Source organism: Carassius carassius, chromosome 19 (genome assembly GCF_963082965.1).
Source record: "Carassius carassius chromosome 19, fCarCar2.1, whole genome shotgun sequence".
NCBI classification, from domain to species: Eukaryota; Metazoa; Chordata; class Actinopteri; order Cypriniformes; family Cyprinidae; genus Carassius; species Carassius carassius.
Genome location: NC_081773.1, coordinates 7,915,159 through 7,933,538, shown reverse-complemented (window position 1 = coordinate 7,933,538; position 18,380 = coordinate 7,915,159). Strand labels below are relative to the sequence as shown.

General features: G+C 38.3%; 1 protein-coding gene across 4 annotated transcripts in view; it reads left to right on the top strand.

Moving 5' to 3' along the window:
• Positions 1–18,380, top strand: part of LOC132094980 (unconventional myosin-XVI-like) — a 250,673-nt gene that overhangs the window by 24,451 nt on the left and 207,842 nt on the right. For 2 of the 4 annotated variants that reach the window (XM_059499686.1, XM_059499689.1), the window contains exon 1: positions 8,443–8,729. The exons of the other annotated variants lie outside the window; for them this stretch is intronic. In XM_059499686.1, the coding sequence (XP_059355669.1) occupies positions 8,702–8,729 (28 nt within the window). In that variant the 5' untranslated portion in view covers positions 8,443–8,701. Of the gene's footprint in view, positions 1–8,442; positions 8,730–18,380 lie in introns of those variants that run through there. 4 annotated transcript variants of the gene reach the window in all.

Sequence of the window (18,380 nt, the reverse complement as noted above, 5' to 3'; positions counted from 1 at the left end):
GGGGGGATAAAGGATTAAAACATTTAATATTGCTTGCATCTGAGATTAGGATAGATATAGGGGTATTGTGAGGGAATGTACCAGATTTCAGGCATTACAGTGTATATGTGCAGATTAACGTTTATTTGGTCTATACATTTGATTTTACTGTGTGTGTGGTCATATCATGCACTTTTTATTGTTAACAAAAGCAATGCACTTTAAACGGTTCATTAACCATTACCTGGTTTTTAATCAAGCAACCAAATTACTAGACTGATATGATGTGTATCTATGTATATATATAATTTTCTGGATTTGTCAGGTTAATTGTATCAGATCTTTTAAAGATAAAAGACAAAAACATTCTCTGTAGCACTTAGAAGTAGATATCCACAAGCAGGATTGTACAGTATATTCTGCTTTGTTTTTGAGCTATCTGAAATAATCTGTACTTACTGATTTTGTATAGATAGACATTCTAATAATATCTCTTAATCTTTCTCATAGTTTTTCAGTGTTCGCTGTGGAACCATTTTCTGAGACTGACACCCCATTATTTATTTATTTCTCACACCAGTGTATGTTCCATTTCAGATCAACCCACCACTTAAAATGGTGCTATAATGGGTTATTTGCAGTCTTGATGTGTGGTTTTAGGGCAGGATAAACTCAATTGTTGGATTAGACTTTATGCCACAAATCAGATGTCTGGCTCTGTGAAACTAAAAGCTCACATATCTCTCTTTACTCCTTCACTCCTGATCCACTGCAGCAGACTAGCCTCTATTGACTCTGAGTCTCTCAGTCTCAGTCGCGACATTACTTCATCACATTTCTCAAAATGGGCATTGAACCAGTCAAGCTCATTTGAAGAACCAGCCATTTAATCCAATAAGAGCGCTTCGGCTCCAATCATTAAAGTAGGACAGTCAACAGTCACATTAGCGCAACCTCCATTCCTGACTCTTAACACTCTACTTATGTACAGACAATTTGTCCTGCTCTGATGTGGGTGCTAAAGAATTAAATGGATTTTGAAATCTTTCATGCTTCAAACTGGAAAACAAGAGCCTACAACCAAAATGTTCAGTAGAGTATAGACTTTTGTTGTTGTTGTTATCACAAAAAACAGGTATATTGTTTTAAAGCTGCACATATCTGTCAAAATTGTAAACGCTTGTTTTAACCCAGTGGATGATGATCACATTTCTGACTGTTCATGTGATCCAATATCAAAAGTTTTGGACCCCCTTGTAATTGGGTCACCCAAGATAAACATATGTAAACACAGCCTAAGTTTGGACACTAAACTGGAAGCATCCAAGGACATCAGGGAGTGTTAAGACATAAAATGAAAAAAAAATGAAAGAAAAAAAGAGAGCAAACCACATATTTGTGGATGAAGGGGTAAGTAAGAAGACAGAGACAGATAAAGGGCTTAAGGAGTTAGAGCGAGGAAAGGAAGAGATAAACGTATTAATCCACAGCTTAATGGACCACTAGATTATAAATCTACTGTACCGTTAGTGTGACCTGTAGGTCCAGTAAAACATCTTTGAAGATTTCATAAAATATTTTATAATCGGATGTGAATTAAGCATTGCGCTTGATAGCCAAATGGTGTGTATCAATACAGAGTTTACTGAGGATAACGTTTTAGGAGATTTCCATTTGCCAGTTTACTGGTTGGGAAAATGAACCCTAGAATTATGCTAATAGAATTCAGCAGTGAAATTTTGGGGGAAAGAAATATTTAGCAGTGTAAATACAACACAGGGGTTGAATAATTAATGTCATGTAGAGATTGCATCACATGTTTAATTCATTCCTTAAACCTGGCCCTTCCTGAGGCGCTTGCCATCCCCAGGCCATGAATGCTGCCGTAATTGAAAGTGCTGGTTCAATATGGCTGAACTGATTCATTAGTGTTTGTGAGAACCTTGTCGCAAGCTGCTTTAATTAGTGAAAAGAGCTTCCTCAGGGTATCATCAACAGCTTTTACAGCTGTGGTGTGTGAATATGAAAGCAGGATAGCGAGGTAAGATACACTTGCTATTTTAAATAGGCACTATGAAATGGCACTATGCTATGCTTTTTAGATGAACGTTTGATAGTCATTACAAAGGTTTTGCCTGAGCTCTAACGTTCACGCTAGGACCTCAAACCAAGACCAAAATAAGTCTTGTTTTATTTGTCATGAAAAAAAAAATAAAATAAATATATATATATATATATATATATATATATATATATATAAATTATATATAGAAATGCTACTCTCTCCTTGTGACAGATGCTTGATACATTTCATCATGTTGGGTTTTATTATGGGATGCAGACATGTAATTAAATAATGCAAGCAAAGATAATTTTGATGAATGACTGGCACTCTCTCATAACACATTCCAGTGATACATTGATATTGCTAAAGAACAGTGTTTTCCCTCTTATATAAAAATTTATATTTAATCAAATTTAAATGACAACTTACAATTGTCTGATATATGCATGAGTTTATCACATTTCAAAAAACTTGTCTTGTTTTTAGGAAAAAGTTTTTAGGACTTCTTTCTCTCTCTCTTTTACAGCAAGTCTTCAGGAGCCATACATTTTGTGTTAGAAACAGGGATAAATTTAAGGTACTTAATGATTTACATATGCATTTGGGAGATGCATTTACAACAAACTAACTTTAACTGCATTCAATGTTTGAGCTACAGGAGTTCTAATGATAATTTTGCTTTAATTTGTTGAAATTATGATGAAAGTACACCTACTGTACCACTTTGATGAGTGGGGCAGAGAGCTGTGGGAGCGGATATGAGCAACACATGTGCGTCCCCACTCATCACAACCACATATTACACACTTTAGTGTGTTCTGTACACATTTGTCACAGATTTAGAAGTCTTGAAATATAGCTTTAAGGTTGTAGGCAGTGTTTTCTAGTGCTGTATTGTCTTCTTTGACTTTTCACATTTGATTTCTTTAATAATGGTACAGAGCAGCTTTGACATTTTGCTTAATAACTCATTTTGTGTTTCACTGAAGGAGGGAATCATGCAGTTTGGGAATGACATGAGGGTGAGTAAAGGATTACAGCATTTGCAAAAAAACAAAAACAAAAGAAAAACTTGGAGTGGAAATTCTACTCATCCATTTACTAAAGAGTAGACACATGATGGCTTTAGGTACTTCCATTCAGATATGAATTGCTATAGATAACCCAATTATATTTATTGAGCTTAGAGCTGCATTTCAATGCGATTCCTTGAGAAAACAGGGTCTTAAATGACTCCTGTCGGGCTTGTGAAACAATGTGCCACTGAGGATACTGATCAGCAAATGACAAAATGATATTTTATAGTATTTCACTCATCCTTATTTGAATTTTGTGATATATTTCTTTAACTGTATTCAGTTTCAACTTTAGACTTTGCCCTTTTGCTCAGTTTTGCAATTATTTATATTGACTTGCAGCACACAGCTGTGCTCTCAGAGGTTTTGATGTAGTGATGGCATGTCCTTCATACTCATGATTAGTGTTCGTTTTATTACTGTAGTGTCCTCTTCGCCCAATGACAGCGAAAGGTATAAGGGTGTTTTTCCATGCTAGTCCTGACAGCTTAATACATACACCAAGACTCATACCACATCTCATCATCGGGAAATAGGGTAATTTCTTTCTCTCATATGCTTTCTCTTGCTCATCTCTGTTCCTCCCTCTTGACATTTACCTCAAATGACACTCCTCTCTCCGATCCTTTATTGGTCTGACAGAGGAGAGCCGTTTTCCTCCCTCCGCTTGGCTTTCTCTCATCTCCAGCTTGAAGGTCTGACATTTCTCATAGCGCACAGATGGAGGGAAACATCACTTCACATTTCTCTGGGTCCTGACTCATTGGCATAGACACAGTACTCTTTTGTGACCTTTGACCAAGGTGGACTCAAGTGCACTGACTAGCAACTTGCTCATCTTTCTTTTGTCATATGTGAACTTTTTTATTTTTTGTTAAAAATAAAAGGAGAAATTGTAATGATGCATACAGTCATGCTCATAAATTTACTTGTCCTTCTTTTTTCATAGGTTTACATACTCCATGCAAAATCTGTAAGATGTTTAGAAGTTTTTGAGAGATAAAATCATAAAAAAAGGAATGAACAGCCCTGAAAAAACTCCATACATTCAAGACAAAATAATCACTAAATTTACACAAATTATTCCATTCACAAGGACTCATGCACAACTGTCACAAAAGCTACAGTCACTGATGCTTGAGGTAGCGACACACAACATTAAAAATCAAATGGATGTAAACTTTTGAGCCGGAAAAAATTAGTTTCGTAATGTTTTGTATGTGTGGAAGGGCCCTTCTCAAATTCTTTGCTCTCCATCTACTAGGTGATTCTGGCTGGTGAGAGAAAATGGGGTTAAGGGTCTTTTGACCCCTCAAGTGATGTATTATCTCTATTGCTCATCCATGAAACGTGACCTTCTCTGAGATCACATCCATGGGGGAAGATGTCTACCACCCCTCCTCTGAGCATTTTCAATCTTTTACGTTTTTCTTTCTGTTAAGTAAATGTAAATCTCTATTGTTTGTTAGATTAGACTTCCTTATCTAATTTAAAAAAATACTATTTCACGCAATATTTGTGTGTGCTTTTTATTTTTATGCATTGTAAAGTCACCATGAAATAGAAGTAGTGACAGAAGTCTTCTATTGTGATGTACAGAGTAGATTATTGATAAAAAGAAAATAAAAAAATGCAGGGTGGTGACTTAGTTCCATCAGTCGGTTGTTGATTGGATTCTGAGATGCAGCCGTTTCTCAAAAATGAATGCGAGCTTGTAAGTAAAGTGCAGGGTTTAAGTGCACTTACTTTTTACTGGAATTTTATGACATTTTGATTAAAAATGATTGGAAAATGGAACATACATAGATGAACCATTAACAATAAGATATATGACATGCATTTACAAAATAGAATGAATTTTCATGACAACTTGCATTAGCTTAGCAACATGCAAAGGTCAAACTTTATCGAATTAAATTAAAAGTCCTATGCACTTTCTCTGAGGATATTATTTATATGACACAAAGATTTGCCTCCTTATGTAGACTGTTCCAACACACTGCACTTCCATAATGTAGCCTACTTAAAGTGCTCTATTTTCATGCACCAATTTTGAAAATTTATTCTTTACTTATTAAGATAAACTTGAGGACATCTGGGGGACACCATGGGTATGAATTAAATGTACTTTTAACATAATGTATTTTACAAATGTATTTAGTTACCACTTGTAGTACACTTGAGAGTATTGGTGTATGAACAATGGGTTCAAGTGTACTACAAGTGGTAACTATATATTTTTAAAATACAGAGACAGTTAAAAGCACATTTAGTTCATATCAGTGGCATCCCAAAATAGCACAGTTTAGTAAATTTCTTGTTATCTTTATCTTAGTGAGTTTATCTTAAGTACTAATAAACAATAATTTTTAGTATATATAAAATAAAGCACATTATGAAAGTGCACTTTTTTTCACCTGGAGGAGTAGACACCAAGACTACACACACCAAGTTATGAAAGGCCCAAGTTTTTTCCCACATACTTACAATTAATTTTTTCCCAACTCATTTTATTTTGTTTATGTTTTTGTAAGATCACCTTTGTCGCCAGTGTCTCTAGTCAGAAAAAAAGTGAATATATTAAAATCAAATGCTGCATTAAATATTCCTCCAGTCCATTCCTCACCCCACTCGTTCGTCTTTTGCCTTCATATCTCTATCTGTCACCCACCCTTCCATCTGTCTTTCCCCCATACTGCTTCTTTTTCATTCCTTCTGCTCAAGGGCACTGGGTGAGCGCATCTGCTTCAAATGATAGCAGCGAGAAAGACGCATCCTTTCAAATGCGTCCCCTAACCATAAGAATTATTTATCAAGTTTTTTTGATTTAGGAATGTGGTCATAGTGATAGAACTGCTTCCACACCATCTACCATCACTCTGACATGTTATTTTGAAGCCTACTGTGTATGGTCCAAGAGAATAAGTTAATTAACCGTGTAAATGATGTAAATATGGATTAGAGTCTTGTGGATTAATGGGATTTGGGTTTTATGATGCTTTGAATCATTTAAGACTCCCCCAGTTAGACCATTGTTGCAATATCCAGCGTATGAATTTTACTGCAAATGAATCCCGGCACTCCGAGCAGATGCAGTAAGAGGAGGGTTAAATCTGTGACCTGGATACACATGACAGGCTTTATTTTTGGTCTCTTTCTCCATTTCTCTCGCTCTCACTGTTTTTTTTTTTTTTTGTTTCGTTTCAAAATGTGGCGTTTATGTGTGGGTTCCTGTGGAGGTGTTTGGCAGGAAGACAAACATATGCAGACATTCATGTATAGTCATAACCGCATACACTCCAACACACACTGAACCAGATTCACTGGTCAAAATGGTGGTGAAAATGCAATGTAATCAGTCTGATGTGCTTTACACGACCAAATTTGCAGACCTTGCATGTTGGTAATTTCCTGTGCATGCATGAAGGTGTTAACTCAGTGCAGAAGGAAGATGAAACTTGTCATAAGTAATTTGTGGCCAGTTAAACACTATTGCTGCGCAGTTAAGCTGTCAGGACTCCATCAACACTGACAGCGAGCAATGAGACAATATGCCCTTTATCATAAATTACACTGCATAGGGTGTTTTTTTTACCTGCATTCTGTCAGTGCTGTTTATTTAAATTGTTGGTTTGTGTACAATATATGTCTCAGACAGATTTCTCACTGTGTATTCTGCGTTTCACGAGGTTGATATCATGTTAAAAGTAGTTTCTTATTTGTTTCCCATTGAAGTATAGACGTCTCATTGCTCATATCAGAAGTGTTGCTGTGTAGACAGGTGCAGAGGTCATTTATAGTTAAGTTCTACACAGTTTGATAATGTCTTCAACTACCAATTACATTAGGTCTGAACAAAAATGGCAAATGCTCTATCAGATCCCAAATGCAAACAAAACAAGTGCTAATATACACTCCCAGTGTGCTGCAGTAGTACTGAAAATGAAGTCATTCAAATGTTCTCCATACTGATATCTCTGTTGGCTAGACAGTGATTCATCTTTTCTGAACCATTGAAATGTTGGTGTCTGGACACCATGAGCCTAGAGACTGTAGAGCACACTGTAAGTTTTTTAAAGCTTTGCTTAAAGTTGTAAAGTAAATAGTGCTCTTAAACGATTTGTTGAGATGGTATTCACTCCTGCAGTAGACACTTGCACACTAGGGCAAGTCCCTATGAGCCAATTGACTTTGTCTGGCTTTAACCAATTGGCAAGATTTTGCAAGTTACCACTGTCTCAAGTCAGACTAAATTAACATATTTGACATTAACATATACTACAAAAAAAACAATAAATTGGGGGTATATATGCTTTTATTGCTAAACATGGCTATAACATGGCGACTACACTTAAAATACTTTTACTGTTTTAAAAACACAGATTTGTGAGCATTGTTGGAATTCAATTTTTAGAATAAGCAAGCAACACAAGTGGTGCTTGTCATCACCAATGACAATAAAGTGTGTCGTCATCAAGGTTTTCGCAACCGATTTTGAGCAACTGCAGTGCCTGACCTAGGCGTCTGGTCTCGTTTTGCTCTTGCGGTACTTTGATGGCACCTGTGATCGTAAGGTGACTTCTGTGCCAATCAAAGTAGGACAAATTTTCGAACCAGAATGCATTGCTTTTGAAAGGCGGCAGTCGATCTTTACGGCGCTGCATGAAGTCGAACAAGCCTACTGATGTTATGACGTCATTTTCGCATGGAGTCATTACACATGTGACATTTTAAAAAAATGTCAATTAAACACACATTTAAATAAAGGCTGAAAAAATGAGTGACCATTGTTTCCAATACTTCCACAGCATCAAGCAAACTATTACAACTGAGATGATTGGAAAGTGTTCCTATAATGTAGATTTCTCCAGATATCTTTGCGCATTCATGATGCGAAGATGTTAGTTAAGAAAACATATTCTGTGTGATTGTGTATTCTTCATTTAGACAACAAACTATTTTTAATTCGCAGCCTAATTGTCATAATTGTCACCATACAGCTAATCATAACATGCTTTCATTGAAATGTGTTAACCGTTCGATATTTTCCCGCGTCGCATCTCTAGCGGATCTCTGTCAGAGAGCCGCACTGCAGCAACTTACCTCAGCCTCTCTCTCCCTCAGTCAAAACACAAATTTTATCCACTCCCCTCCCCTCTTCCCTCTCTCCTTCCCCAAACCTCCTACCTCCTCTCATCACTATCTCCTCCACTCTCTCGTTGAGGCGAAAGAGCGCGTGTTTCTGTGTGCGAGGGGTGTGTGCAGTGGTGGGCGGGGTTAAGGACGCGTCAATCAAAGGCGCTACAATAGCACGTGTGGCGGTCATGGTCATAGAGCGGCACGGCGGAGTCGACGCGACTGCAGGCTGCTGATAGGAGAGAGAGCGAGCCGTTACCGTCACCTTATCCATCCAGCGCTCCTCCTTCACTACAACCACAACCGCCTCTGCAACCCGATCGCCCTTTAATAATGCACGGGGAGGTGAAGCAAATATCAGTGGCCGGGCTCTGATGTATCGCACCGGTTATTACAGCATCGCACCGGAGAGACCGAACCTGTAGTTGTGTGATCCGCGGAGAAAATGTCACACTATCATTTCATCAAATGCTGTGAGTAACGAGCCGCGAGAGAGGCGTCTTTCCTTACATGCATCTGCCCATGATGTCATTTCGCCAATGATGTCATTTGCCAATAATGCAATTTTGCTGTAGAGTGATTGAGAGAAAGGAGGAAGATGTGTGTGTGATGTAGGGTGTGTATCTGCATGCAGGTCAAGGCAGAAGATATTTATCAGAATTCGTGGGTGCTTATTGCATGCATTAAGTGCATTAAAACACTAAATGCATGTACTGTAAGCATCCAGTGCATTGAGAGCAGATGATGAGCTGTCAGGATGATGTGTTGGCTTTGGTGACTTCTGTGTATGTGGGAAGTTGCAGCAGGATGCGGCAGCAGTGTAAAAGTTGATGGTGGCTGCTGGATCTGGTGCTGCAGGTGTGTAGGAACCTCCTGAGGGAGTCTGCTCGCTTTCAGACAGACAGCCGGTGGGTGACAGTCTGACAGCCTCTGCAGGATCCCTCTCTAGTGTGTGTAGCTTTGTATTTGTGGTGGGTGTGTGGTCATGAACACGCCTGTACAAGAGAAAGTGTCAGGTAGGATAATGGAGAGAGGGAAAGGGAGTATTTTAGACTGAAACGGATGTAGTGATGGTGGCTGGGAGGATGGAGATGCTGATGTGGGAGAAGGTGGTAATCAGGAAGCATTTGTGTTGCCAGCTGCAGATGAAAGGCAGTTGTTAAACTCGTCCCTTCACCACCCCTCTCTTTTCATCTTTATTCAGATAGTCTAATTGTCCTTCATCTCTAATGTTTTTTATCTGTATATGTTTTGCTCATTTGAACGCACACCCACACACCCCTCTGTTGCTTTTAATGGATTATATTATGCTTTTGCTCCATTTAATTATTTTTTTTTGTTTGTTTGTTTATGACACTTTTCATGGATGCAGCACAAACTGGGTCCAGAAAAATTATTTTGCATAACCTATACAAAAAATGTTGTCAACCTCAGGAGGTCAAATAAATATTGATAAGCAATTTTTCCCAGTTAATTTATGAAGTTTGCAACCCTGTTAATATTTGGGGCATGTCTAAGTAACCAGTTGCAGACTGAATTGATAAATTTAGATGTGACTGCTTTCTAGTTTGGATCAAATGGTTTGCAGACTGATAATCTTATATTTCCCTTTTATTTAAGACAAATGTTAACTTATTTGGGATAACAAGATGGCGTTTGATAAATTGCCAACACAATTTTTTTTGTGGAACAATTGAATTACTTGTCACACTGTACAATGTTTCCAAATTATGTTATTTTCTATGTTAATTGAGCTGTAATGCTTATTAAAATGAGTTCAATGTTAAATTAGTTATTTAGTGAACTGAATATTAGTTTAAAGTATTGTAAAATTTGTTTGATGCAGTTGAGAAGGCAGGACAGTTCAGTCTTTAATTAGAGAAGTAGGGATGCAGATATTTGATGCAATTACTTTAGCTTTTTTGCACTAGATAAAAGTTGACAATGCACCAACATTGAAATGACAAAATAATTTGGCCATTATATTTTTAGGAAAGTCAAAAACTGACGGTATGTTTCGACTGTCTCATGCACACAAACATGAATTAAAACTGTGACTAAAAATGATGCTATGATGTCGAGAGGTTGCTTATTTCTGATTAACTTTACTACAGCTAGTTTACAACTTGTTCATTTCCCAAATTTCATTAACAAAACTCTTTTTAGCTAAAATAAAAAAGTGAAATTTAGATTTTTGTGTTCCAGTAAAACGTCCAATTAGATCTAATGGTTCTCACTGAAAAGAATATAGATTTGTGCCTATAATAATTGAAAAGAGTGATAGAGCAAAGCGTATTGTATTCATGGAAAGTGCCTTGTGCTATCACTGACTCCTCCCTCTCCTCCCCTCACCTCACCTTTACTCTTCCTTCCTGTGTGTTTGAGTGGACGGAGACTCAGCAGTGGCCAGTGCCAGAGGCAAACAGTGAGAGAATGCGCAAGGTCGCACACTCAGGTGCAAAGCCAGCAGAACACTGTGTGTGCGTGTGTGTGTGCGTGTGTGTGTGCGCGTGTGTGCTTGTGTGTGTGTGTGTGTTCATGCGTGTGACTAGTGCACGACTCAGATCCCCCTCAAGGTTTGAGATGTAGTACAGGAGACAAGTGCACGCTTACGGAAGTTTTTCACATTTGGGTTTTGTATGATCCCATCAGTCTTGTGTGAGGAAAGAATTTTTTTTTTTTTTTTACAGTCAGTGCATCCTCTGTTCACGAAGTTGAGTATGTTTATGTTTGAAAGACAAAGAGTGAGAGTGCTCTCTTTCTAATTTATGCTTCCCTATTCCCCTGCCTCTTATATTAACTGAAGCTTGTATGGTACTCTAGTGTAAATCAATACCTGACAGCCTGGAAGCGGAGACAGAGAAGCAACCAAGAGAAAGAAGGAAACCTCACAGATCTCCCTCTCTATCCCATCATACCTGCCATTCACTGCCTTTCTCCATGACTTCAGTCACACATGAGCAGTAATGCGCTGCAGACATGTCCAGTGTAAATAAGGGCTTATCGAAGCATTAATGGCACTGAAATCCGCTTTTACTTAAGAGTGGCCACATACGTGAGGTTCTTGGAGATTACGTCAGGATCATGTGATTTTTACATATTCCAGGTGACCTTTAAATGCGACAAAACTGTATTCATTGCAGTTTTGCGAAATATTGCTTTTTCAAATTGCCTTAAAACCACCTCATGTGAGCGTAAATACTTGGAGTTTTTGTGAAATTAATGTGTTTCCATTGGGCCTATTTTCATTTAGCAATTTCAGTTCAGCTTATGTAAACATACGGGTATTTGATCATTGTTTTTGTGTCCGTTTAGCATAACATTGCATTCTAATAAATAATGTAACGCTCTAGTGAAAAGTCCAACTTTTAAAAAACGCATTGTTTTTACATGCAAAAATTAATATCACAAAAATTTAATTCACTTTATAATGCAGGGTCCAATCTTTAGGATACAAGTGTTTTTTTTTTATACAAGTTTTTCCTGCCAAAGCTGAATGTTCTATAGGCTTTTACTGTTTCTACCACCCATTTTAATTTAATAGTTTCAAATGGTATCTACTAATTCATCTATTTAAAAATCGATTTTGATTAATTAGATAAAATTAGATAAAAGTAACTGAGCACAATACAAAGCCGACAATCAATGACCAATGTTTTGCACCGGTCTGTATCAGCAGGTGGTCAAAAAAAAACAAAAAAACTTTTGTTGGATGATGTAAAATATTGTAACATGTTGGCTTGGTGTGTCATGGCCTTTTTTACTGTACCTACTGTAGATGGCAGGAGTGGTGGGACCAACTCCACACATCTGAAGACAGGCAGCATCTATCAAAATATCTGCCTTAGAAAAACTTTGAATGTTTGTGTAAGCACGTACAGACATGTCTGCTTGGTAAGCCGGTCACACACTGTGGAATTGGATATGCGTGATTAGACGTAGATCAAATATCCTTAAATCGCACACATCTCTGATTTAGAACCACAAGTGGCTCAGATTGGATGCTTGAATAACTGATCTTGTGCATTTTTTTAATGTATGCAACAATATCCAGTCTGGGTCAGATAGGAGTAAAAAATGTGTAAACGGAGCACTGTTTACTTTCTTAATGCACTTTCATAGTCTATATTCTCATGGCCCATTCATGGACAACCCTGGACTTTTGAGGTAATGCTTATCAATAGCCAACCTGCTGTTTGGCCATTGTTGTAGGCAATCCAGACTTTCTAAATCCTGTTTTTAAGTCTAGCTAGTCTAGCCAGTGGTTAAAGGTGTTGTAAGTTATTTTTCTGTTACTCTCCATAATAGATTAAATAATATTCCCTTGATGGTAAAATGTCCCAGTCAACATTTAGCTCTCACTGATTTCTTGTATGTAACACCCACTTCTCACAATCAATTGCAGATGGGTAAAACCAAACCTGCCCTTGTTTCTTTCCTGTCCTTTTCCATTTCAAAATGCATCGCATTACAAAAAGTAGCAAATGCTGTTTCAGCAAAGGTCTGTGTCTGTAACAAATTTTGGTGTGTGGGTGTGTGTGGGTGGAGGCTGTGTTTGACTTAATGCAGTCCTCTATAAAACGGTTATGGGCTCTCTCAGTGTAGGCCGTAAAGAAGCCAGTAAGAAATAGACAGCAGTGAATGAGGTCAAGAAGAATCCGCTGGAAATGTTGGTGATTGAATGGTTGAATATAAAACGGGTGGATGGGACTGTAAGGAGGCTGTTAAAAGGGAACGAAAAAGGCTGATGGCTTTATTAGACAGAAAGAGAGTTGAAAGGAAAGACTGCAATGGAGAATAGCTGAAGAAAATGAAACTGAGACAGGATTCAGAGAAATACAGGAGTTCATTCCTGGTTCACTCAGTCTCATGCTGGGACTAGCAGTAGAGCAGGATCTCATTTCGGCCTTTTGGCGTATGCAACTGTTCTACTAATGTCCAAAGCCAAACTGCTTTCTGTTCCTCACCACTGGAAATTTATTTGACTAATTATGCAGATAAGCAGTCATACGCTTGGTTTGCACTACTACTATTTTATGTTGAAGGAATAGTTCACCAACAAATTTAAATTTCGTCATTTCTTTCTTCTGAGGAGCAGATATTTTGCAGAATGTCCTGCCTCCTGTTTTTCCTAATAATTAAATTAAAAGTGAAGGGGGGCTGTCAAGATCAAAAATAAATGTCATGAAAACAGTACACATGGCTTATGTGGATAGTGTTCCAAATCTTGATGCCAAATTACAAGTAAGGATTTTAGACCCAGTTGGGCCAGTAGTTCAGATTGCAACCTGTTCTCTGGCCCTAATAGTCAAGTCAAGTCAAGTCACCTTTATTTATATATAGCGCTTTAAACAAAATACATTGCGTCAAAGCAACTGAACAACATTCATTAGGAAAAAAGTGTGTCAATAATGCAAAATGATAGTTAAAGGCAGTTCATCATTGAATTCAGTGATGTCATCTATGTTCAGTTAAATAGTGTCTGTGCATTTATTTGCAATCAAGTCAACGATATCGCTGTAGATGAAGTGACCCCAACTAAGCAAGCCAGAGGCGACAGCGGCAAGGAACCGAAACTCCATCGGTGACAGAATGGAGAAAAAAACCTTGGGAGAAACCAGGCTCAGTTGGGGGGCCAGTTCTCCTCTGACCAGACGAAACCAGTAGTTCAATTCCAGGCTGCAGCAAAGTCAGATTGTGCAGAAGAATCATCTGTTTCCTGTGGTCTTGTCCTGGTGCTCCTCTGAGACAAGGTCTTTACAGGGGATCTGTATCTGGGGCTCTAGTTGTCCTGGTCTCCGCTGTCTTTCAGGGCAGTAGAGGTCCTTTCTAGGTGCTGATCCACCATCTGGTCTGGATACGTACTGGATCCGGGTGACTGCAGTGACCCTCTGATCTGGATAAAGACTGGATCTGGTGGCTACGGTGACCTCGGAATAAGAGAGAAACAGACTAATATTAGCGTAGATGCCATTCTTCTAATGATGTAGCAAGTACATAGGGTGTTATGGGAAGTGTTCCCGGTTCCGGTTTACCTAATTAATGCAGCCTAAAAATCCTTTAACGGATTTGGATATTAAAAGCATATTAGTATGTTATGTGTAAGCCAGGTTAAAGAGATGGGTCTTTAATCTAGATTTAAACTGCAAGAGTGTGTCTGCCTCCCGAACAATGTTGATTTGATTTTGATATTCTAGGTATTATCAAATTGCCTAAGTTTTGAGAATGTAGCGGACGTAGAGGATTATAATGTAAAAGGAGCTCATTCAAATACTGAGGTGCTAAACCATTCAGGGCTTTATAAGTAATAAGCAATATTTTAAAATCTATACGATGTTTCATAGGGAGCCAGTGCAGTGTTGACAGGACCGGGCTAATATGCTCATACTTCCTGGTTCTAGTAAGAACTCTTGCTGCTGCATTCTGGACTAGCTCTAGTTTGTTTACTAAGCATGCAGAACAACCACCCAATAAAGCATTACAATAATATAACCTTGAGGTCATAAATGCATGGATTAACATTTCTGCATTTGACATTGAAAGCATAGGCCCTAATTTAGATATATATATAGAGATTTATCTTTTAGGAGCTTAGATGGTATAGGGTCTAACATACATGTTGTTGGTTTAGATGATTTAACAAGTTTATACAATTTTTCCTCTCCTATAGTAGAGAATGAGTGGAACTGTTCCTCAGGGGGTCTATAGTGCACTGTCTGATGCGATACTGTTGCTGACGGCTGAATGGTTGCAATTTTATATCTAATAGTATCGATTTTAGAAGTAAAGTAGTTCATAAAGTCATTACTGCTGTGGTGTTGGGAAATGTCAACACTTGTTGAGGCTTTATTTTTCGTTAATTTAGCCACTGTATTAAATAAATACCTGGGGTTATGTTTGTTTTCTTCTAAAAGAGAAGAAAAATATTCGGATCTAGCAGTTTTTAATGCTTTTCTGTAGGATAGGTTACTTTCCCGCCAAGCAATACGAAATACCTCTAGTTTTATTTTCCTCCAGCTGCGCTCCATTTTTTGGGCTGCTCTCTTTAGGGGGGGGGGGGTGTGCTCATTATACCATGGTGTCAAACTGTTTTCCTTAACCTTCCTTAAGCGTAAAGGAGCAACTGTATTTAAAGTGCTAGAAAAGAAAGAGTCCATAGTTTTTGTTACATCATCAAGTTGTTCTGAGGTTTTGGATATGCTAAGGAATTTGGATACATAAGGAAGATAACTTAAAAAGCAGTCTTTTGTGGTAGAAGTGATGGTTCTACCATACTTGTAACAAGAAATAGAATTTACAATTTTGGCTATATGAAGTTTGCACAAAACTAAATAATGATCTGAGATATCATCACTTGGCTGCATAATTTCAACACCATCAACATCAATTCCATGTGACAGTATTAAATCTAGAGTATGATTTCGACAATGAGTAGGTCCTGAAACGTGTTGTCTAACCCCAATAGAGTTCAGAATGTCTATAAATGCTGATCCCAATGCATCTTTTTCATTATCAACATGGATATTAAAATCACCAACTATTAAAACTTTATCTGCAGCCAGAACTAACTCGGATGTAAAATCACCAAACTCTTTAATAAAGTCTGTATGGTGCCCTGGTAGCCTGTATACAGTAGCCAGTACAAACATAACAGGGGATTTATCATTAACATTTGTTTCTCTGGATAATGTTATATGAAGCACCATTACTTCGAACGAGTTATACTTGAAGCCTGCCCTCTGAGAAATCCTGAAAACGTTGTTATAAATTGAAGCAACACCTCCCCCTTTGCCTTTTAGACGTGGCTCATGTTTATAACAGTAATCTTGGGGGGGGGGGTGGACTCATTTAAAATAATGTAATCATCAGGTTTTAGCCAGGTTTCTGTCAAACAGAGCACATCTATATCATGATCAGTGATCATATTATTTTCAAAAAATGTTTTCGTAGAAAGGGATCTGATATTCAATAAGCCAAGCTTTATCTATTGTTTATCCATATTGCATCTGTTTTTTATTTGTTGAACCTCAATTAAATTGTTAATCTTAACTTGGTTTGGACGTTTTTTGTATTTTCTAGTTCGGGGAACAGACACAGTCTCTATAGTGTGATATCTAGGTGAAAGAGTCTCTATGTGCTGAGAATTAACTGACCTCTGTGACGTGAGGCAGCTAGCAGACGGTCGGTTTAGCCAGTCTGTCTGCTTCCTGACCTCGGCCCCAGTTAGTCAAGTATAAACACTAAGACTATTTGCCATATTTCTAGAGAGAAGAGTGGCGCCACCCCAGGAGGGATGAAGACCATCTCTTTTCAACAGGGCAGGTATGCCCCAACAGCTCATCCAATTGTCTATGAAACCTATGTTATTCTGTGGGCACTAGGGATGGCCGTTTTCCACAAATATCACATTCGAATATTTGAGCTCACAAAAAAACGAATATTCGAATATTCGTTTATTTAAATTAAGTTTAATGAGTCAGACGTTATTTTTCAGCAACATTTGTTTTCGTCATTTTGAATTTTTAACAATGCGTGCAAACAAACAAAAGTACAGATTAAAAGCAAAAAAAAAAAAAAAAGTGAACAAAGAAAAAACGTACAGAATGTAGCTTACACTTAACTTTTAAACTGTCAGCAAATCTTTTTTTTCTTTTTTTCTATTGTTTCAAATGTTCTTGTTAAGAAATACGGACATGTAAACATGATTGGGGGAAAGTCGGCTCCTTAGTCTGTTAACAATAAGGCCGGCCGTGGAGAAAACGCGCTCTGACGGCACAGACGTTGGCGGGACTAACAAATAACGGTGTGCTAAGCGAATATGTTTTGTGAAGCGCTTCGTGTTTTCGTTTCACCACTGAATGGGATCCTCATCTGGTGGAATACATGGCTCCAGCAAGAACTGTTCCCACTCGTCTCGGCTGGACTCTCTGTAATCATCGCTGGAGAACTGGCTCAGCCTTTTCTGACGAGTGGGCATTGCATCTTCTTCATCGTGGCGACTGCATCCGCACCACTCGCATCAAGGAAAATGTTCTTTTTTTTTTCTAACTTCTCTCATGTTTTCATCGAGAAACCTGAGATGTTTGTGCCGAGGGTCTAGGGCAGACGCGAGAAGAGGAGTTTTCACTGCATTCTCCAAGTTAGCGGTGTTTATTCGTTGCTTGAGAGATGCTGCAACAATGTTCTTGGATCATTTTCTGTGATTCTTCACGGCATATTTGAAGTACTAGAAGACCGCAGTTCTTTTAGGGGGTGTTCACATATCGTGTCTTTTGCATGCTCAAGTTCGTTATTTCCAATGTAGGCACGCGGTATGCGCGCTCATAATGGAAGCGACGCGATCGCGATGCGCACGCGGTGCGACGCGGTCCAGTTTTTTCCAGGCACGTCCGCACAGCATCGAGTTAAAAACACCTCTACTTTTCAGAATGCCGCAAGCAAACCGCGGGTCATGTGACAAGAACTAAACATTCAGCTTCATCCTTTCCTGTAACAAGGTTGAAAGCTCAGCCAAGATGAAGGAACAGCTGATCATAGCTGTATATGGATTGCCATTTTGAAATAAGTTTAGTAGCAGAGCTACTGAAAGCAATTTTTTTTTGTGCTGCAAATCCATTTATCCTTTGCTGAAATTTCCGCGTCTTCATGGAGAGAACGCGTCGCCTCAGGAGCGCTTCTGCCCGAGCGCTTTGGAAAGAAGGAGAAAGCGGCGCGCATAGCCTTTTCCACGCCTTATTAGGCGCGACATGTGAATGGCCCCTTAATCATTCATTAATTATTTTTTGCTTGCATACACCTTCAAATATGCCGTGGAGAATCACAGAAAGTGACCAAATTAGGTTTTATTGTGAACTTTTTTTTTTTTTTTTTTTTTTTGCGAAATTCGAATATCATTTTTATTTATCAAATAATTAGAGCAGAACGAATTTTCGAATGTTCGACTATCCGTGCACATCCCTAGTGGGCACCACTTAGACATCCAGCCATTGAGTGATGACAATCTGCTATGCATCTAGTCACCACGGTAAGCAGGGAGGGGACCAGAGCATATTACAGTGTCTGACATCGTGCTTGCAAGTTATACAAAAATGCATAGCCTAAATGTATTTTTTTTTAAATGTATT